The sequence below is a fragment of the Artibeus jamaicensis genome, unplaced genomic scaffold (genome assembly GCF_021234435.1).
Source record: "Artibeus jamaicensis isolate MK-2021 breed Jamaican fruit bat unplaced genomic scaffold, CSHL_Jam_final contig_464, whole genome shotgun sequence".
In the NCBI taxonomy this organism is placed as follows: Eukaryota; Metazoa; Chordata; class Mammalia; order Chiroptera; family Phyllostomidae; genus Artibeus; species Artibeus jamaicensis.
In genome coordinates this window covers 5,402,202-5,424,739 of record NW_026521842.1, presented here as the reverse complement: position 1 = coordinate 5,424,739, position 22,538 = coordinate 5,402,202, and the positions used below count along the sequence as shown (strand labels likewise).

Sequence of the window (22,538 nt, the reverse complement as noted above, 5' to 3'; positions counted from 1 at the left end):
GGGACTCTCAGGGAGGGGAGAGAGCCCAGGAAGAAACCGGTACAGCCCAGAGCCGGGGAGACAGAGACCGGGTTTGCTTTCCAGACATTCCCATCCCTTGTGCCCCTCATGAGATGTCTGGAAACAGGAAGTCTACTTAGGGCCACAAAGAGCCCTCCCTGCATCAAAAAAGTGGGTAAACATGTCTTTTGTAACTGCAAGCAATCACACAAGCCCCGATGAGAACCTGCTGTATCACTTAGGAAGCCTCATGGCTTGGAGATGAGAATCTAAACCACTTCCTTAGAGTGAAGAGGCCAGGAGCATGGGCCTTGGAGCCAGTTTAGCTGTGTGATCTCAGGCAAGTCACTTAATCTCTCTAGGCCTTGGTTTACACATCTGTAGAAGGGCAACAAATCTCAGTAACAAGGCATGCCAAGTGCAGCAACCGAGGTGTAAAGTTACTAGGTGGTGTTCCGATTCCTTTGTCACTGGGTTATGGGGACACAGCAGGGGGAAGGAACAAGCTTCTCCAAGAGGAACAAGAGCAGACACAGCACCCATAACTCGCCTATATATCTGTCCAACAGATGGGTGCGGAAGGAAGGCAGTCTTCCAGCCAAAGCAGACGGAGCCTTCAGATTCCATGGTCCATTCATAAGATCAACAACCAGCAGGGAAAGCATTTTTAGTTCCCCCGCCAGACACTCCCCACTCCCATCCCTGTGCTTGGGGGATGGTTCAGAGTAGAAAACCACAAAGCCCAAGGGAGGAAGGAAGTGCTCTCTGACCCAAGCAAGCCTTTCCAGCTTTGCAGGCCCACTGCCCAGAAGCATCTGTTAGGAATCTACTGACCGGATGGCCTGTCTTCCCCGGGTCGCCTTCTCCTACTTGGTGGAGGAAACAATAGCTTCAGAGGTGGAACCCATTCCGATGGGGGGGGGGGGGCGGGGAGTGATAGATGGCCAACAAGAGGAAAGAAATTGCTAGTTTACTGTCCTCGAGTTCAGGGAGGAGGGAAGCTGGCCTGTGAGACAAAGCTTCAGAGCCGGCAAGGCAAAAAATACTGCTGAATCTCCAAGTTGTGCACAAAATATGGGGAAAGTCAAGAGCTTGCACTTATTCCACTTGCAAAAGCATTCACCAGGGTGGTGGAAGAATGGAAGGCTGGAGTCAGGGGCCTGGGCCCAAATCCCAGCCCCGCCAACTCTCCACAAGAGGCCCTGTGCGCCTTATGAAATGAGAGTTGTCAGAGCATTTTATGTGGTTGGTATCCGAAATGAATCCTTTACAAAAGCAATAAGTGAACGTCTAGAAGGCAGCTCTCAGGGAGACACTTTAGTTGGAAAAGCATTTTTTATAAAATCTAGTACCACCCAGCCCATAGCATATACTTCATAAATATTCTTTGAATTAGATTAAATGTAAAATACCATTTGATTAAGGGAGCAGTTAAGGAAAGGAGCAGCCATGTGGTGCTTGGCACGATTTTGTACTTTTATTTATTTCACAAATGACCGTGTAATTTGTATGGACACGGTCCTGAGCATTTGGCATACACGACTCACTTATAACAGCCCTCCAAGATTACAGGTGAGGAAACCAAGGGACTGAGAGGTGAAGTAACTTGCCCCAAGCCACACAGTTAGGAAATGGCCATTTCAGGATTCAAACCCACCCACCAGGCTGGCTGAGTCCCCACCCAAACCTTCAGGCTACACTGTCTTTGTCTGAATATATCTGTTTCCAAGGCCAGAAAGAACCCACTAGCCAAAGTCAGCTTTAAAAGGTCCTGTCACCAGGAATGCTGTGCCTTTGCCTCTTTTGAGGGGTTTATGGTTATGCACACCATGTGTTCTTTCCTTTTCATGATTCAACATACACCAGGAAAGTGCACAAAGTTTAAAAATCTTAAGTATTTTGCTTAATGATTTCTTACATATGTGCACACCTGTGTAATACTCGCTCAGATGAAAATATGGGACCTTTCCATCCCCACCCCAGCCTTCCATGTGCCCCCGCCATGTCAGTGGCTATCTACCCCAAAACATGGCCACTATTCTGACTTTTCACACCACAGATTCACATTGCCTTTTCTACAACTTCGCACAAATGGGGTCATATGGGCATACTTTTTCACACCTGGTTCTATATTCTCAAATTATATATATATATATATATATATATATATATATATATATATATATATATGGAACACGGACATGATTATGGTTGGAAGGAGGATGCAGCTGATCACTTGTTTCTCTTGCAGTAAGCTCCAGGATTTTTATTTTGGCTCACTGACAGACCAAAGGGGATGAAGGTTGGAGGGCTGAACACTGGCATTTGGAACCTTGTGAGTGCTCTGTGGAAAACCAGTGATCCGCAGGGGGCAAAGGAGCTGTCCCGCCTGGAAAAGCTAATGAGGAACAAAAAGCCAGGAAGTCACCTCTGGTTGTTCTGAATGTCCAGAAGGGAGAAGGCTTTATGAGGCTTTAAAATGCTCAAACCTGGTTCCTCCAGCGCCAGAGTTAAAAAAGGTGGCGACAGGCTCCTCCCAGAGAGGTAGACAATTTCCCCAAAATGCAGGAATTCCCCCAAAGGGCATGCCTCCTACCTGTGCACTGTTGGATGAAGTCCTGATATTCCTCTCCTTGCTCGCCTGGGACGATGGTGGAGCCGTCATATTTAAAAGTCACCCTTTGGATTGGGAGAAGAAAAAACACACACACACATCAGCGTTGGTAGCTGCATGGTGCTGAGCTTCCAGCAGGACAATCTAAAAGATGCTCTGGCTGGGGAGAAGCCAGCGCTGGCTTTCCACGCTGTCCTGGGTTAAGGCTGCGGAAGACAGCACTGGTTGACCCTTAATCCGTCCCATCTGGAAGACGGCTCAGTGCACCAGCCCCTCGCGAGCTCGGGGAGCGGGGCCTGGAGAGCAATGGAAAGTTCCTCACCAGATGACGGCCGAGCTGTCGTCGCGCACCAGGTTGTACGCCTCCCGACAAGCCTCTTTGTCGATCTTGGTGGCCATCGCCGCGGGGCCGCAGCGGGAACACTTTGACCAGAAAAACTAAGCACGCTCCGGGCCAGTGGCAGGGTTCGGAGCACTGCGGGGTCGCGCGGAAAGCTGGCGAGAGACCGCCGTGGGCGACAGCGGCGGCTAGAAGGACACGGATTGGCAAGCTCCAAGCTCCAGCGCCTCGGCAGCTGCGAGTGCGGCCAAGCGCGCTCCAGGTCCAAGGCCTCGCCGCACCGCCCCCGGGCCGCACAGCCCAGGCCCCCACCGACCATTCGTCGCCCAACCCGCGGCCGCCACGCCCCCCCTTCGACATTGGCCGCCCAGCTTTGGGGGCGGGGCATCTCTACTCCATGGCGGCCAATCTCAGCTCAGGTGGGTTGCGCAACTTCGCAGTGGGGGCTGCTCAGGGGGCTTTTTGCTCCTCCCTCTCCCTCCTCCCTCCTCTTCTCCCCTATCCCCTCTCCCCTTCTCTCTTCTCCCTCGCCCTCCCGCTCCTCTCCTCCCAACTCCACCCCGGTCCTCCCACTCCCCCAACTCTTTCTTTCCCCCCCTTCCTCCTTCCCAAGTCCTCTTCCTCCTCCCACTGCCCTTCTGTACTCTGTCCTTCCTCCTCCTGCTTGTTCCTTCTTCCTTCTGTTCTCTCCCCCTCCCCTCCTCTCCACCCCTTCTTGCCGGTCCCCCTCTCCTCCCAACCTATTCCACCTTCTCCTCTTTCCAACCTCCTCCTCTCCCCTCCTCCTTTCCTTTCTTCATCCTCACCCCCAACTCCTTCCTCCTCCCTCCACCGTCTTCCTCAAGCTGTCTTCTTCCTCCTCTCCTCCTTCCCCTTCCCTACTTTTCCCTCCTCTACCTTGCATCTCCCTCCTCCCTATTTCCCCTCTTTCCTCTCCCGTGCCCTCCCCCCCCCAAACTGCAGAGCTCCACAGCTCCACGGGGAACCTCCAAGTGGGTGACTTAATGCATCAGACCAAAGGAGACAGCCCCATCCCCTTACTAGTATTTGGCTCCGAGGTTTCTAGGTAGGGAGAATTGGGAGGAATTAAGCATTTTAAATAGGAGGGGATAGAAAGTGGACTGTTTTTGGATCCCACCCAAAACACTGGTGGGATCACTGTTTACTTTGTATTCTGGTTATTTGCATTCAGGTCTTATCTCCCTCTTTGGGTTTCTTTGAGTGTAAGAGCTGACTCATTCTGTCTTCATTTCCTCACTGGCTCACTCATTCATTCCCTCATCCAGTCATTACACAAAGACCAGTTACAGTGCCAAAGCAGGTAAAGGGGTGAGTCCTGGAGATCAGCCTCTTGAATTGCTTTGGGCACTGCCACTCTCTAACTATGGGTCCTTGGGCAAGCCCCAGAAACTCTGAGATTATCTTCCTGGAGGGAATAATACAAGCACTGACATTGTAGGTTTGTTTATGGTTTAATTGAAATATGTGTAGACAAATATATTAGCTATTAAACAAAAGGTCATTGGTGTTGATTGAGTAATTAAAATAAGTCCTGAATAGAAACCCAAAAGGTCAGGGATGAGGTCCAGTTCATAATTAATCTCTCAGTGGCAAACAAACATATCAATCAATAAGTCAATTAATCATCAATGAGCGGGTGGAACCTCATTTCCAGGAAAGTAGGCTCTCTTGTCACTGTTTGTGGGAGAGGACCAAACTTTCCTCTACCCTCAAGATTCTTTTAGCTGGTCTAGTAATCGAACAGACATCAAACAGTTTAGCAAGAGAAATACGAAAATTCAATACATACATATGCATGGGACCCCGCATACACAACATGTGCAGAGACAGCAGGAGAACATGGGTATATGAGACATTCTGAGCTGGGTGCCTTGGAGGCGTCAAAGGATTACTGCAGGGTGCTAAGAAGAGCAGATGCTTGGCAAATAGAGGTTTGCCCCACTGTATAGATAGGTCAGAAAAGGTCATCTCTGATAATGGTTTAAGGCCCTTAATTCAAGTTCTTCTAGGTAGTTAAGGGAGGGGCAGAAGTTTTTCTTGAGCCCGAAGCTACGGTTGGCTTCAGCTCAAAACAATCAGCACATGGCAGAGGCACATCTTGGGGAGACTTACTCTGAACCCCCACACTATAATTAAAGACAAAAACAAAAAAATTCCAATGTCAGGTAGCCCGAAGCAGTTCCTGTCTGACTCCTTGATAAAGGTAATAGGACAACTGGCCATTGGAAAGAAAAACAAAAATGGATCCATACATCACACCATTGATCAGGGCAAATTCCAAAAGGATCAAAGATTCAAGTGTCAATCACGGAAACCACAAAAGTTCCAGAAGATTCCATTTTAAGTCTGAAAAGGGAAAAGACCTTGTAACCATGATCAAAATTCAGGAGTCATACCAAAAGATGGATACATTTCAAATATATTTTTAAAAATCTTCCTCAAGGGAAAAAAATACTACCTCATGTGTAAAGTGTAAAAACCAAAGACAAAAAAGTGAAAAGTATTTATAACTCAAATCACAAAGAATTAGTCTTGCTCACATAGAGAGAAGCCAACCAAAAGAAAAAGATGCCTAATATTAATCCAATAACAAATGCAAATTAAAGCAGGACTGAGATACTTTAAAAAATAAGTGGGTTGGCAGAAATCGAAGTGTGACTAGCCTGCTTTGTTGGTGAGATTATGAAGACCCAGGCCCTCTTATGTGGGTACGTAGCAGGTGGGAGTGAAAGTTGGCACAACCGCCTCTGAAAGCCATTTGGCAGTATCTAGAAAATTTACCAATCTATGTGCTCTTGACCAGTCAACTTCCCCTACAGGGTAAGTGATGCCCATTCCTGGCTGGACACTGGAATCACCAGGATGCCCTCGTCCCACTCTTAGAGATTCTGAAGTAATTGATCTGAGGCGTGGCCTGGGTGCTGGGATTTTTAAGGGCCCCCTAGGTGATTCTCATTTGCAGCGGTGTTTGACGGCCACTGGTATAGATACACTCGTGTGTGTGTGCATGCAAAATATATTCAATGTTAGCCACCGAGTTTTATTTGTAGTAGCAGAAGATTAGGAATAACCTGAATGCCCATCAGTAAGGGACTGAATGCATAGACAATGATATGAATATGCCATGGAGAATTATGCAGCTGTGAAAGATGGAGAGAAAGAGAAATTTCTCTCATGGAACATTCTACACCATACATCACAATCTCTGGTTGGCGTGGCTCAGTGGATTGAGTACTGGCCTGTGAACCGAAAGGTCGCCATTCAATTCCCAGTCAGGGCATGTGGGTGGGTTGTTGGAAGGGTCCACAGTCGGGGGTGTGCAAGAGGCAACTGATCAATGCATCTCTCACACATCAATGTTTCTCTACCTCTCTTTCTCCCTCTCTTTCTCTCTTTCTGCAAATTAACAAATAAAATCTTTTTTAAAAAGATGCATCATGAATAAAGAAAAGCAAGGTACAGAACAGTATATTCAGAACACCTTTTGTTATCACTACCTTTTGGATAAAGTGGAGAAAGGTATGAATAGATAGTTATTTTTGGTAGTTATTTTTAATAGATAGATAGTTATCTGTCTATCTATTAAACAACAAACAAACAAAAAGAAAAAAGTGGCCCAATCCTGACATTCCCTGGAAGAAGACCTTGAATGTATTCCAGTGGTAACTGCTGTTCTCTTTCTATTCCTTGTTGCTGTCGCCCTCTGCTGGACTCAAAATGTAAAGGGCTGGCTATACAGAGAACCCTGATTTTGAGCACTCTGGAGTCAACTTGCCCAGTTAGGACAGAAAAAAAATTAACTGCACACCACCAATAAATGCTATGTGTAAATGTTTGTTTAAATTCAGACCCACACAATATAAAAATCAATCTAATTTTTTCTTTTTAAAAATAAATCAAAATATTTGGCACTATGTGCTCTGTACTGTATTGAGGATTGAGGGAGTGGTATAAATTTATGTATTCATTCATTCATTCAGTCAGTCAGTCATTTCTGGCACTGGGCCTATGATGCATCCAAGAGGCTCACAAACTGACTTGCCTGTAGGGGGCGGACATATACTGTAAATCATCCAAGAATTCATCTTGTAAGAAATTTTCTCCTGGAGCAGGTGATCCTCTCTGGACCACCCTCCCTGGGTGTCAGTTTCTTCTTCAGAACTGAGATCCAGAGGCTGCTAGTTCTCAGCTCTGATCTAACAGCCATGCGGGAGTCTTAGCACAAAAGTGCCAAGCCTTCCAATAATCTAAGAAATGCAAACAATCTGAATCTCTTGGAAATTTCTTGATTATTATACTTGGGCAATAAAAGTGGCATGTGTAAGAGATGCTTGCTTGCAAATTTGAACTAAACGAAAACTCTTCCTGCCTGCTTGGGGCTCACAGTCTAGTAAGGGAGATAAGCAGTTATTTCCATGTATATACTATAGGTTGTTAAAAACAGAACACTGGATTCACATAGACTTAAATTATCTCTGGGCAAGATGGTGGCGTAGGTAGACGTGGCTCACCCCTTCACACAGCCACAACAAAATCTGAACTAAAATACAGAACAACCATCACTCAGGACTGACAACAATCAAGTTGAATGGAAAGTCTGACAACTATGGAATTAAAGAAACACCCCTCCAGACGGGTAGGAGGGGCACAGATGCACAATGGGCTGGTCCCAAATCCACACATGGTGGATAAAAATTTGGGAGCGATATCTCAGGAGTGAGGAACCCAGCCCCACACCAGGCCCTCCAGTCCAGGGTTCCTGTGCCAGGAAATTAAGTCCGCACAATTTCTGGCTACAAAAACCAGTGGGGATTAAGTTGGGGGAAGAAACTGCTGGAGCACCAAGCAAGCAGTTCCTCTTAAAGAACCCACACACAGACTCACCTACTCCGACTCACCGTCTCTGGGCTCTGGCACTGGGGAGGCAGCTTGAGGGGCGCCAGTGGCATGCAGAGGGAGACCGAGGTGTCTGGCATCAAGGGAAGCAGAGGTCAATGTCATTTTTCTGGGCTCTCACCCCACTGAGCTGGCACACTGGTGCCATATCTGAGTCTTCATCAACCTGGCTAACACTGTTTGACCTGCCTTGGAGATGCCCAGAGACTCCTTCCCACCCAGCTTATAGGCCGACCCAAACTGCTTTTCCATATGAATAGCTAGTCTTGGATCATGCGTCACAACTTCCTAAATCCTTTTCTAAAAAAAGATTTTATTTATTTTATTTTTTTAGATATAGGGGAAGGGGGGAGAGGAGAGGGAGAGAAACATCAATATGTGGTTGCCTCTCGCACGCCCCCAACTGGGAACCCCGCCTGCAACCCAGACATGTGCCCTGACTATGAATCGAACCTGTGCTTTTCAGGCTGGTACTCAATCTACTGAGCCACACCAGCCAGGGAAACTTCCTAAATCCTCTTAAACAAGCAGCAGCTGGTCTTAGTGAGCCCCAGGACTGGAACTAGCAGCCTAGATTCACAGCTTGGCTTTGCCTGGAAATCTCCAGGCCCAGCACAAGTAGTAGTTATCTCAGACTTATTTATAACTCAGCAGGGCGGGGGGTGAACAGTCAAAACATCGTTGGGGACTGACCTTGGCTTGCATCACCTGGGAAACCGCAGGCCCAGTGCACTCAGTGGACAGACCATGTTGGAGCACCACCACCCTGCCCCTACACAGCCGATACTCCACAGAAGGCAGAGGTTGGTGGTCAGGGGTCACAGCCAGTACTTGCAGCTGACTGGCCTGGGTAAATCCTTCCCATTGATCTGCCAACAGCAACCAAGGCTCAACTACAAGAGGAGGGTGTGCTCAGCCCACACAAAGGGTGCACCTCAAGTACCCGGCTTGCATGATAGGAGAGGCTACACCACTGGACCCTACAGTACACCTACTACATTAGGCCATGTTACAAAAACACAGAGTCAAAGCAGCTCTACCTAATACATAGAAATAAACACAGGGAATCTGCCAAAACAAGGAGACAAAGAAACATGGCCCAAATTAAAGGACAGGTCAAAACTCTAGAAAAAGGGCTAAACAAAATGGAGATAAGCAATCTATCAGACACAGAGTTCAAAACTTTAGTTATAAGGATGCTCATGGAGCTTAGGGAGGACCTTAACAGCATAAAAAATGATCCAGTCAGAAAGGAAGGATACACTAATTGAAATAAAGAACAACTTACAGGGAACCAACAGTGGAGGGGATGGAGCTGAGAATCAAATCAATGATTTGGAACATAAGGAAGCAAAAGACAATTAATCAGAACAAGAAGAAGAAAATAAAATAAAAAAAACAAAGATAGTGTAAGCAGCCTGGGGGACAACTTTAAGTAATATAACATTCACTTCATAGGGGTGACTATGAAGGAGAAGAGAAAGAGCAAGGAATTGGAAATCCATTCTGGAAAAATTAGTGAAAGAAAATGTCCCTAATTTAGTAAAGGAAAGAGACAGGCAAGTCCAGGAAGCACAGAGAGCCTCAAGCAAGATGGACACAAAGAGGCCTCCCCCAAAATACATTATGATTAAAATTCCAAAGGCTAAAGATAAAGAGATGGGAGGGGGTGTGGGAGAATGGGTGAGAAGTGAGGGTATTAAGAAGTATAAATAGACAGTTACAGAATAGCCACGGGGATGTAAAGTACAGTATAGGAAATGGAGAAGCCAAAGAACTTATCCTCATGACCCGTGACCATGAAGAAAGTTGAGGGGATCGCCTGAGGGAGTGGGGGGTGCTGGATGGAGGGGAGCAAAGGGGGAAAACTCAGTACAACTGTAATAGCATAATCAATAGAATACAATTTAAACACTATATTCAAGGGAAAGTAATGGCTCCATGACTGAAAGCCCAGTGCTAAGTGGAATTCGAGCAGGTTTCAGTGTTTTAGTGGTTTCATCTTCAGCCAAATTCTGCCCTTCTGCTTGGCACACCCTACCCCATTCTCTGCATGCCTGACTTCCCATCAGACCCCGAATGTCCCCCTTCAGGGTGGCCTTCCCTAGCATCCCGTTACAAAGTAGCCGCCTCTGTAAGCTCCAATGGTCGCTCTCCATCACACAACCTTCTCCTGTCTTCCACAGCAGACGTTACCATCCACAGCCACCTTTTCCGCTTGTCTCTTTACTCGTGTGTTGCGATCTATTTCCAAAAGAATGCCAGGTCCGTGACAGCAAGAATGACGTCCATCTCCCTCACAACTGTACACCTACATCCGACCACACGGCACGGGTTCCCGACAGGTACACAGTTCATGGGCGGCTGTGGAGCGAGGGAGAGAGAAGAGTCAAGGGAGGTGATACTCACAAAAGGGCAACTGAGAGTCCAGAAATAAACTCTTACATTTATGGTCAATTGATCTTGGACAAGGGTGCCAAGCTAATTTCATGGGGAAAGAATAAACCTTTCAACAGATGGTGCTGGCGCAACTGGATAACACATGCGGAGGAGTGAAGCTGGACCCCTACCTCATACCGTATATAAAAATTAACTCAAAACGGTCACAGATATATTTCTTAGATATGGCACAAAAAGCAGAAGTGACAGAGGAAAAAATTAGATAAATTGGACTTCAGCAAATGGGAACATTTTGTGATTTAAAGGGCACCATCAAGAAACATAGAATGGTAAAAATATGTACAAATCATACATCTCAGGGTCCCCAACCCCTAGGCCATAAACCAGTACTAGTCCTCAGCCTGCAGGAACAGCTACCGCCTAAGCCCCGCCTCTGACCACCTCCCCACTCCCAGTCCATGGGAAAATTTTCTTCCATGAAACCAGTCCCTGGTGCCAAAAAGGTTGGGGACCGCTGGTTATATCTGATAAAGATCTAGTATCCAGAAATATATTCTTAAACACCTCTTACAACTCCACAACAAAAAAGACAAGTAACCCAATTTACAAATAGGCAAAGGAGTTGAATAGACATTTCTCCAAAGAAGATATACAATGGCTAATAAGTATGTGAAAATATGGCCGAAAAGACTAGTCATTAGGGTGATGCAAATCACAACCACAGTGAGATGTCACATCATACCCACTAACAGCTACAATCAAAACGACAATAACAAGCGCTGGTGAAGATACGGAGAAATCGGAATCTTCATACACTGCTGGTGGGAATGTAAAATGGTGCATCTGCTTTGGATAGCAGTTTGGCAGTTCCTCATAATAAACAGAGAGACATCATGTGACCCAATAATTCCAATTTTATGAACCTACCCAAGGAAAATGAAAACATACACCTACATAAAAACTTGTATTTGAATGTTTATGGTAGTATTATTCATAATAACCAAAACTGAAAACCTAAATGTCCATTGACTGATAATGGATAAGCAAAATGTGGTCTAGCCGTATAATGGAATATTATGTTATCCAACCATAAAAAGCAATGATTCATTCTGCAGCAGTGACACTCCATGAAAACGCCATGCTAAGTGAAAGAAACCCAGTGCAAAAGACCACATACCATAGGATTCAGAGGAGCAAATCCATACAAACAGCGGGTAGACCAGTGGGGGCTGGGGCTGCGGGAGGGGAACGTGCAGCGACTGATAATGAGCACGGGGCTTCTTTTGGTGGTTGTCAAAAACGATTTGGAATGAGAAAATGATCATGGTTGCACGTTTATAAAAATTTGACAAATCACTGAACTGTGCACTTAAAAAATGTTTAATGAAAGTTTTTGAAAAGACTGAAGGACGATTCCTGGGTTTGGGGCCTGATCATCTCAGTGGGTGGAGGAGATGAGTTCACTTGGGACAGGTGGCATTTGAACTACTGGGGGACATCAGCATGGAGATGGACAGAGGCTAGAGACTGGGTCAGAGATGCAGATCTGGAAGCCACGGTCTGCAGGTGGCGATTAGGCCAGGGGTGTTTGGTGTGGCCAAGGAAGAGCACTTAGGGAGAAAAAGCCCTACTACGCAGGCCCAGAGGCCTGAAGGATCACCAGCACTTAAAGGAAAAGAAGCCTACAAAGTGGATTGAGTTGAACTTCCCAGCAGGGAAGGAGGCAGTACCTCAGGAAAGAGGGAGTGATCGGCATCATGCAAGCTAGGACCGCCTCTGTAATAGCAGCCAGGGCAGAAGAGGGGTGAGCACAAGTGGGGGCAGGGAGAAATCCACAGTAAACATTTAAACCTGCTGTTGACCCAGGAAATGAACAATGGGCAGAGACTAGTGTGTGTAAGCACCTGAGCTCCCTGATATTACTGCGTCTTTTGAGTCCCACCACCTGACCAGGTGGGCAAGTTAGATAATATGTATATGGAAGCATGATAATATTATATTATTACTAGTAATAATAATTCGTGTCACATACATTATATACTAACTAGATTATGCCGTATTAGTAAGAGTAACGCCTCTCTGTGGATTGTGGTCTACGCACGGGGCACTGTGCTGTGCGCTTTACCACCGCCACACCAGATAATTCTCCCATCAGCCAGAGGAGACACTGCCGCTACCCCCTGACATAAGTGAAGGAACCGAGGCGCTGAGAGGTGAAGCTGTCTCCCAGTGCTGCACAGCTCGAACACTGCAGAGGGACTCTCTGAACCCAGGCAGCCTGAACCCAGGGGTCTCAGCTTCCTCACTCCCCACTCCCTTGCCACCCCACCAAGAAGCAGAGTTTGGAGCCAAGACACTTGACCCGGAGTAGCTCAGCTGTCTGTGCTCTGAGACAACTAGAAAAATCGGTGCCATCATTTTTACATAGGCTTTATTTTTTCACTGCGAAAACCTTACAGAAATGTTAAGGTCAGTGTCCTGGTCTCCACATTTTCCTTGGGGCTATAAATTAAAAAGAAAACAGAAAAGAAATCCCAACTCAGCTGTAACTAGAGATGGGAATAAAACATAACCCTGAGACTTGCTGCTCTCAGCAAGGTGGCTGTCGCGCTGAAGCAGGTGCCTCACACAAAATGATATTTATAGAAGGCGACATTTATAGCATGAGCACAGAACTCTCTGATCGTCAGATCTCTGAAAAGAGGCTCCCAGGAACGTTTGGAAAATGAAGGCATGGTGCCGCTGACTGAGTGCGTAAAACAGAGCTCCTGAGTGGTCTGTCTCGGGAATTATGAGTCTCTCGGAGGGAGTCCTGCTTGGGTTCCAGGCATACAGCCCGAAGATGCTGGAAGGGCTCATGTAACCTGGAGTTTTAGCTGCCCGTGGGTAAGGGCAGTGTGGTCCCAAGTTGCCGAGCAGGGCAGTGCAGTCTCATGGTGGTGGGTTTGGACAGCAGCTTACCCAAATCCTGGTTCTGTCATACCTTTCCTGAGCCTCGTTTCCTCTTCCATGAAATAGCCACAATGGCGGGAGCACATGCGGAAAATGCATGTACAAGGATCTAACAGCAGCTGGTATTTCAGTGCCAATCCCCAGGCCCGCATGCAATCTCGAACCGCCTTACTAGAAGCAGCACGCTGCGCTGGAGTCCACTGGAAAACAAAAACTATGTAAGTAGATGTAGTTAGTCAAGTGTATGAGCAGGACGAATTGAATGCAGGGTATTGACTGTACCCTGCAGAAGATGAGCAGGTTGGTGAAGTGCCCAGAAGTTTGCTGCAGCAGAGACGGGTGACCAGCAGTGGGCTAGAGAGACAGAGAGATGGCAGGGGGAGACTAGAGTCCTGAGGCTGGGGACACCCAGGGGAAGCTGGAGCAGAGTAGGTGTGGCTGCTGGAGGTTTGCTCACACAGAGGTAGATACTCCCCTCCCACCTCCAATCTCCCACCAGTGTCTCTTTGGCCAAACCCAGTGACAGGAAGCCACTGACCAGGGAGCCTGGGAAACGCAGCTGCAGGAAGAGTCCCTCCCCTCTCTGTACCCACCCCCACAGTGATTCGGAGTAGAGGAGGGCGGGAGGGAGAAGCAGATCCAGCTGGCTCTAGAGCAGCACTGTGCCGAGAACATAGGGGAGAAATGGAAAACGAAAAGAAAAAACTCCCATGAGAGCTGGTCAGACCGTACTTTGAGAGCTGTGTTCCCATGTGGCTGGCGGTCAGGCCTCAAGGAGGCCCCCGGCCAGCTGGGGCAGTGCTCGGGAGGGGGCGACAAGCACAGACACAGGTACTCCTGCAGGAGAGCAACTTCAGTGACAACAGAACTGTCTCTCCACTTGGAAGGGGCTCTCTCTCTTGCAGCCCATGAGAGTCTCTTTTGTGGACCCCCTGAGAGCAGATCAAAGCCAACTGTCATAGGAAGACAGAATCAGCGTCAATATAAACAAGCTCTTTCTGATGGAGATGGAATACAATAGGCTCCTCTGTGCAGAAGTGAGTTCTCGTCACAGTAAAGGAACCATGAGTTAATTTTTGTTTTAATTTTCATTTACTGATTTTTGAGAGAGGGAGAAAAAAAGAGAGAATGAGAGAGAGAGGGGGAGAAACATCCACTTGTTGTTCCACTTATTTATTGCATTCATTGGTTGCTTCTTGTATGAGCCTGACCAGGGATCCACTCTGTAACCTTGGTGTATCAGGGCGATGCTCCAACCCACTGAGATACCCGACCAGCAAGGGTGAATTCTTGATCTAGTGACCGCTGCTGTTCTGAATCAGTTTCCACTTTTGATGTGTCAGAGGGGTTTGGGTCACACAGAGGATCTTGTAGCATCCACTAACCTTTACAACTTGCTTTGTGAAAACTCCCTCTTAGTTCCCCTTCACAGGCTGTAGATTCCTCACAGACAGCAATGTGTCTGCAGACCTGCCTGACTTTAAGCAAACACAATATATAAAATATAATATATAAAAATCTCGGTTCTTGGTTTTACTATAAACAAACCAAAAAAAAAAAAAACTGCCACAGAAGTCCTCTGAACAGTACTTTCCCCTAGAACATTTAAAATATACATTCAGGCTTATATAAGACTTTTTTCTGAGGTGTTTATTCCATGCTGGAGAAGGGAAATTATTATAGGTCCACAGAGAGGAAGAACTTAGTATGAGCAATATGCAAATAAAATTCCATACTTGTCTGTAATATTCGTTAAAGTAAGCGTCTCTTTGGCTTTAAGGGACCTATAACAGCAGCATGCAATGGATAAAGAAATCTGGCTTAAGTTAATTAACAGAGAATACTCCATTTGATTTAATAAATACAATACACTAAAAATTAAATAAGCCATGGCTGTGTGGCTCAGTTTGTTGGAGCATCGACTCGGACACCAGAAGTTTGAAGGTTCAATTCCTGGTCTCTGCCACACCAATGTCTCTCTGTCTCTCTGTCTGTCTCTGTCTCTCTGTCTCTCTCTCCTGTTGCAATAGTCTTGAATAAAGTCTATCTTGCATCCTTAACAAGTGTCAGAATAATTTCTCTTTAACGGGATCTCCTGGCAGGAGCTGTGCCCGTGGAGGGAAGCAGCCACTGACAGACCTCAGCTCTGAGCAGGGAGTGTGCAGGGTAAGAAATGTCCTGACTTCTCTCCTCCCTCCCTCCAATCTCCCGGCTGAACCCAACAGGCAGTCACAAGGGAGGGGGCCCGGGTGACGCCATCCATCAAAGTCAGACTTCCAGGACGCAGAACAGATGGAAAATGGGTCCGGGGAGCAAGTACATGGGAAATAACCAGCCCACCCTGCTTTCCATTGGGTGGTATAATGGATAAGGTCAGAATTCAATTTTTTTTAAAAAAATCAATTCTCCTTTGCAATGTTAAGAAGTAGCAGGAACAGGGGGAGGATGTGCCAGCAAGGGCAGTATTGGTGCCAGCCCGCCAAAGGGGTCAGGAGTGGGCAGGGCCAAGGACCCAATAGGCAGACTCAACCCTGCCAAACCTCTTGACTTCCAGAAGGTGACACCTAGGCCGGAAAAGGGACTTTGCAAGAGATTGGAGTTCAACAAAGAGTAGCAAAACAACTCTCCAGTTTTCAGTCTGATTGAAGAGAGTTTTGGTGAGTGGTCTTCACTCTGTTAGGTGAAAAATGGTCATTTAGTGAGAAACAAGCCCCTCGGACCCTCCCCACCCTTCACTCTTGTTATACTGCACAGCTAGCAATTCTGCACAGGCCTCAGCTGTTCTGCACAGACCAAAACCACAATCACGGGGATGCCCAGCCACAACCACGCACATCTTGCCTTTGGTCCTGGGACTTCTCAGACATCATGGTGTGCAGCGCTGCAGAACCTTCCAGGGACCCCCACACACACAACCCAGAACTTGGCAGTGGGGTTAACCCCCATGGGCTACAGTTGACCCACAGGGGTGCAGGAAGTGATAAACAAATGTGTCCCCTTTCATATCCCGGGTGGACCGTTTGAGATGAATTTCTTGGGCTCTCCAAAAAGTTTCATGGAATCGACCACACAGTCACCCCAGCATTGGACAACTTGGCATGTACCCAGCCCAGCAACCTCTGATTCTCTATTTCCCATCCCCATTCTACATTCCTACTTCCTGGAATCATATGTATTATGTAACTTGAAAAAGAAAACTATGAAGCTTTCCAGTTGAGCCCAGCCTTCTGGGCATCAACAGCACAGGAATGGCCTGGCCTCGAGTGCTCAGGCTCATAATCCCAGCAAGATTTTGGTCAACAAATATGTCTTCATCCCTGAAGTGCTGCCACTTCTGAGCCTAAGGGAGTAGAACGTGAATGGGCTCTGCAATAGTTAGAACTTGATTGTTGCTAGTGAGGAAAAAAGAAATCACACCAGCTGAAGCCAATAGTTTAGAGTGGAGGAAAGATGAGGAATTTACTGGCACATGAAAATCAGAGGTACAATGGGACCAGGGGACCAACATCATCATTGTCATCTTCTCCCTCGGTCTTCTCCCTCGTGTCTCAGTTCCGCTCGTCTACATGCTGGCCGAATTCATTTCTATTGCAGATGAGCTCCTTCTATGCAAAGCCTTACATCCTACCCAGTTAGTGACAGAGAGAAGAGAGAACTCTCTTCCAGCAAGTGTATAAAAAATCCCAGGAAAGCATTCTGATTGGCCCTGCTTAAATAACATGTCCACCCCTTGAGATGATTCCCCAGGGAATCAGCTACTATGTTTGGCTAGATGTGTGTCATGTGCCCACACTTGTGGGTGGAACGTGTCGGGTTCTCAGACTGACAGCTTCAACAGGAGCCTTTAGAAAGACTTTGGAGAGGAATAGTTCCCTAACGGAAGGTGCAGCAGATGCTGTCAGGGTTCGATCCATATTCCTCAGGGCTTACTTCTCCAGCTGCCAGTATCTGCAGCTCGGGGTGGAGGGCTTTTTCCCAGGTTCCCAGAACATGCTGTGCCTGCTGGCCCAGGAAGCAGGAAGAGCAAGCTGATCAACACGGCTGAGCAGCTGTCAGCCAGAAAGGATGTCTGTTCACCCCGTCAGCCCTACCCCTCGGGTGGGAAGGCCGTAAGTGGTGTGTTTTTTACTGTGCCCCAGAGTTCTCTGTGTCTAAGGCTCCAGTCACCCTCAGAAGTGGCTGGGTCCATCTGCACTCTTAGGACCCCTTCACTTAGCTGTCTTCATCCTCTCAGTCAGTGTTTCCTGCACTTTCCAAATTAAGTACTTGAACTTGAATTCTAGCCTCAGGGTCTATTTCTGGGGGAACCCAGGTCGGGGGTGGGGAGGATTGGTAGGGACAGATTATTGTTTTAAAAGAAGGACAAAAACAAGATTTGTCACCCACAACCCCGCCCCTTTAGTCATTTGTTCGTCTGTGGTGTCTTAGGTCAGGGTTCTGAGAGACCGCCCCTGAGACCTGGATTCTCTGGCGGTTCTTCACTGGGAGCTCTCTGGAGCTGAGGAAGCAAGACAGGGCAGAGAGCCTGGCTAAGGGTCATCTTCGCTCATCCCAGAAGGGGCTCTGCAGCATGAATAGAGCCACAAAATTGCCCCCTCTACCTTGAAGCAAGGGAGCCAGACCTTGATACCCTGATATTGGTCAGCCCTTGGCTATAGGCTGCCCTGCACCAGAGGAAACCTTTCAGACATTCTAGGGCAGGGGGTGCCAATATTCACAGAGGGGGGATCTGGACAGCTCAGACAGCTTGCAGATTGTGGGTAATAGAAAAAGGAGCCTCAAAGCTGCTGAAACTTTTGACACAAACAACAAATACTTTAAATATTGAGTGTAACAAAGAATTAGAACAAATGAGCTTCATCTTCCCAAAGTTCACGGTGCACTTGTGGAATTTAAAATGCAGCCACCCTGTCCCAGGCACGCAGCTCAGTGCTGAAGGGTTTCTGTCCTCTCGGAGTCCACGATCTCCCTGGTGACCCCATTTCCCACTCTTCCCTGCAGGCACCCATGTTCCAGCCAGCCTGATCTCTTCCTGGCGTTTGCACGTGCTGTCCCCTCTGTCTGCGTTCCCCTTTCCTCTCTCCTCTGCCTGCCGATCTCCCACTTATCCTTCCAAACACTGCTCAGACTCTGCCCCAGTAGTTGTATGTCCTGAGCAGATAAGCTTTATCACAAGGGTGCCAGAAAAGTTTAGCGTTTGAAAAAAATTGCAGTTCATAGACTTGACCATGGCAATAGAGTGCAAGAGAATCCGAAATCTCTCAGAAGCAGCGAGCCAGTGTCAGGCACCGACTGCAGTGCCCCGGGCACTACGCTAAACCTTCTCCATGCAATATCTCACTGGATCTTTCCTGCAACCCCCGGGGGCAGGCTGTACTGTAAACCACACTTCACGGTGGGGGGGGGGGAACAAGGCTCAGAGAGGCCAGGTAATTTGCCAAGGTCACACAGCCACTAAGTGGCAGAAGCAAGGGTTGAACTCAGACCATTTACACCATGTGTCATTGCCGAAAACCAAACGATACGAGATCCAGAGAGAGGGCAGTCCTGTGGAGTCAAGGCAGGCCATTCAAGTCAATCCCTGAAGCGGGGGAGAGAAAGGGAAGGACAGACGGTCCAAAGGGTCTGGCTGCTGCCGGTGGAGAAGATACCCAGGGTGGGCTACCCCTCCGTGGAGCGGACTCCCAGGGACACAGTGTGCCTTCCTCCCCTGGGTCCCCACAGCCAAGGGCCCGCTTCCACCCACCCCCTTATCTCACCACATCGCAATTGCGTTTCACGCATCCGTCTCTCCCACTTCAGATGTGCAGCCGGATTTCACTCCGCCCTTTTTGGCCAGAACCTGTTTGCCTGGCCTCGAAACAATTAATTTTTTCTTGAATAAAGGACAGGGACAGCTCTCAAGACTCCAGGAGCCCTGGTGAGAATACAAGCAGACTCGGCTTCAGCAAGCAGCGAAGCAAGAAGCCAGTTACTGGCACGAGGTCACAGTAGGACCAGCTGCTCAACTGACAAGGTACTGACCAAGCATGTGCTCTTTTCCCTAAGGAGGGGCAGACCTGGGCCTGGAGTCAGAGCTTCTGCAGGACCTGGGGTCCTAGCATCCAGGATGGTGGGTGCCAGGCAGTTAGCAGGGAAGCTCAGAGGTAACATGGAAGAGGGTGATCCTGAGTTCTTAGAGGATATGTCTGAGGGTGCTGCCTGTTGCTCTGGTCCTAGAATCTCACAGGTACTTCTGGGCTCTGTGTGAAAGTGTGCTGTGATTGTCATGGATATGGGATTGGAAGCGGGGTATGAATGTTACATGTTTACTATGGCAGGTAGTAGGGTAATGGGAGAAGGGAGTTGGGCACATTACTAGTAATAATAGCAGCTAACATCTATTAAACACTTAAATTGTGCTAGGCACCATGTCAAATGCTTTTCCTGCTCTATTTCATTTCATTCTCAAACTAACTCTAGGAGATAAGTGTTGCCTTTGTCCCTCCTTTAGGAGGTCAGCTCCGTGGGGACCGATACTTTATTTACCTATACTGTTCAGTGTCGTATCCTCAGCACCTACAAGAGTACCTGGCACACTCAATTAAATATGTGCTGTTGACTAGATTAACTCCCATTTTGCAGATCAGGAAACTGAGGCCCAGAGAGGTAAGTAACTTGCTCAAGGTCATGCAGCTAGTAAGTGCTGCTCTAGGACAGAGTCTCCGCTAGAACTTTCTGTGACAATGGAAATGGTCTGTAACTTCTGCAGTCCAGTATGACAGCCACTAGCTCATGTGGCTACCGGGGACTTGAAATGTGGTTTGGGTGATTGAAAAACTGAATTTTTAATTTTAGGGAATCTTGACTAATTGGAACCAAAACGGCCACATTGCTAGTGGTGACCTTGGGCACAACACGGCTCTTGAGCCCGAGGACTTGACTGCCCTAGGCTGACCCTAAATTTGGGGTTCAGAGAACGCACTGCCCAGGTTCTCCACGGAGAAGTCTTAAGTCATAATCGCATCAGGAAGGGCAGGGGTGTAACCAATGCGTGACTCCACAGGCGGTTGCATTAGTGCTCTTCCAGCCACAAAATTCTGGGAAGGCTTTTATCCTTCTCATCTAGTTTTACACATGAGAGATTAGAAGTTCCAGAGGAGGACAGGGTTACCTGCTGGCCTTGGACCCCAGCCGAATTTGCAACCTTGAAACCCCAAGCACTTCATTTTAACAGCTGGCAAAAGGAGAAGCATGTGGTCAGCCTTGCATGCCATAGAGGAGTGAGGCTGTGGGCGATGCCAGCTTAGTTAGGGACCTCAGCAGTAAGGGATGAGCGGTTCTGGCCCAATAGGCTCTAAGACAGAGAGAGCTCCAGGTCACACCATGATGTACTGAGAGCCTCTTGTACATCCTGTACCTGGTACCTGCATCCCCTCTCTCCTTCTCCGAGCCTCTCTCTCGGGGCTGGTGTCTTCATCTCCCTCCAGTCACCACATGACCTTGAGGAAGCTCAGGTGCCTGAAGATGACGGACACTAAGGTATGAACCACAAAGAGAAAAGAGTCCATGCCCTGGCTGGTGTAGCTCAGTGGATTGAGTGCCAGCCTGCAAACACAGGGTAGCTGGTTCAGTTCCCAGTCAGGGCACATGCCTGGGTTGCGGGCCAGGTCCCCAGTAGCAGGTGTGTGAGAGGCACCCACACAATGATGTTTCTCTGCCTCTCTTTCTTCGTCCCTTCCCCTTGGTCAAATAAATAAATAAATAAATAAAATCTTAAAATAAAAGCAAAGAAAGGGGTCCATTTCCAAATGATTTCCATTGTAACAGGAAGCAAAGGCTTAAGCCAAAGGCCAGCTTTTTAATTGGAAATGTGTCGGCAGCATCAGCAAAAACTCATGTTTATGGAGTTTTATGTACCAGACACTGTCAGAAATGTCATCATGTATTAAGTCATTTAACTCTCTACCAACACCATGAGAGAGGAACAAATGCTACCCCATTTGGAGATAGGGAAACTGAGGCACAACAGAGCTGTGTACTTGGTCCACTTCATACATCTGGGAAATAGCCAGGCTGGGGCTCAAATCCAAACAGGACTTGGGGGGAATGTACTGGGGAGGAGAAAAAAGGAGGAATTAACAAGTGCCAACTGAGGGAGGCATTTGTTATTTCATTTGAGATTAGGGACCCAAGGCCTGGGCCCAGACTCCCACTGTGGTTCTGCCCACTGGTTGCTCTGATTCTCCCAAGGCATATGTTGCTTCTTGTCTTCTAGTCTAAACAGTTACAAACTTACAAGAATGAGCAGGCCAAGAATTCCGCTTAGGACATGATATGGGTTGGCTCCTAGGCCTGCTTTTTCTTCCTCACAGGGCTGCAATTTTTCTAGATTACTCAGCCTTCGGGAGGGAAGCTGAGCCAAGGACAACTTCGTTTGGTGCGAAGAGCAGAGTGTTTCTAAACAGGCCCCACCTCCTTCTCCCTCCTCCTCCTCCAGGAGACTTGGGACCCACAAAACTCCCTAGGGGAAGGGAAGGGTACAGCTGCAAAGTAGCAATTCTCATGGCCCAGCCTCTATTGGTCACAGGAGCCTGGCTGGCAGCTCGCTGAATCTCTCCTGCTACCTTAGCACCAGCTGCCATCTTCTGGGCACCAGGCAGATCAGAGCCAACTGGATGGCCAGCTGCCACCACCTGGGACCAGGCAGGTCAGAGCCAACTGGATGGCCAGCTGCCACCACCTGGGCACCAGGCAGGTCAGAGCCAACTAGATGGCCTGAAAATAAAAAAGCGGCTTACAGCCTTTCAGTTAACCTGCCAGCACACTAGGTAACTGGTTAGCTGTCTGTACACTGGCACACAATGGCCTGGGTTCCTTATGCTGGTTGCTGCACTTATCAGCTGTGTGATATTTGATGTGCTATCCAATTGTTCAAAACCTCAGTTTCCTCATCTGTAAAATGGGGATAATAGCACGGACCCTTTAGGTCACAACAAGGACTCCACAAGTGATCAAGAGAGTGTTTGCACATGGCCTATGTGTTACCCACAATTAACTAATGGCTACCTTGCCTAGACCCCCTCCCGCACCCTTTTTTGTGCCATTCTGTGTGTCCAGATGACATGCTTCTTTACTAAGGTATGACATTTGTTTCTAAACTGAGGTATTGACAGTGGAAATAACATGAGCCTCACATGTTCTGCTTTGGTGACAGTCCCAATTGAACCATCTAAGGTCATAGTCGCACAGGGCCTCACACTCAGGAAGGCCCCATACTTGGGGTTTAACGCTCTGTGACTGTTGACTTAAAATCTTTAATTATTCTATCTTTTG

General features: G+C 47.7%; 2 protein-coding genes across 2 annotated transcripts in view; both read right to left on the bottom strand.

Moving 5' to 3' along the window:
- Nucleotides 1-3,224, bottom strand: part of COTL1 (coactosin like F-actin binding protein 1) — a 41,162-nt gene extending 37,938 nt beyond the window's left edge. The window contains exons 1-2 of the mRNA XM_037142415.2: nt 2,937-3,224; nt 2,597-2,679 (exon numbers count right to left, since the gene is read on the bottom strand). Coding sequence (XP_036998310.1) covers nt 2,597-2,679; nt 2,937-3,013 — 160 coding nt within the window. The 5' untranslated portion in view covers nt 3,014-3,224. The remainder of the gene's footprint in view (nt 1-2,596; nt 2,680-2,936) is intronic.
- Nucleotides 3,225-10,091: 6,867 nt separating this feature from the next.
- LOC119047012 (atherin-like) overlaps nt 10,092-22,538 on the bottom strand; it is a 17,382-nt gene continuing 4,935 nt past the window's right edge. Inside the window, exon 2 of the mRNA XM_037142293.2 lies at nt 10,092-10,235. Within this exon, the coding sequence (XP_036998188.2) occupies nt 10,116-10,235 (120 nt within the window). The 3' untranslated portion in view covers nt 10,092-10,115. The remainder of the gene's footprint in view (nt 10,236-22,538) is intronic.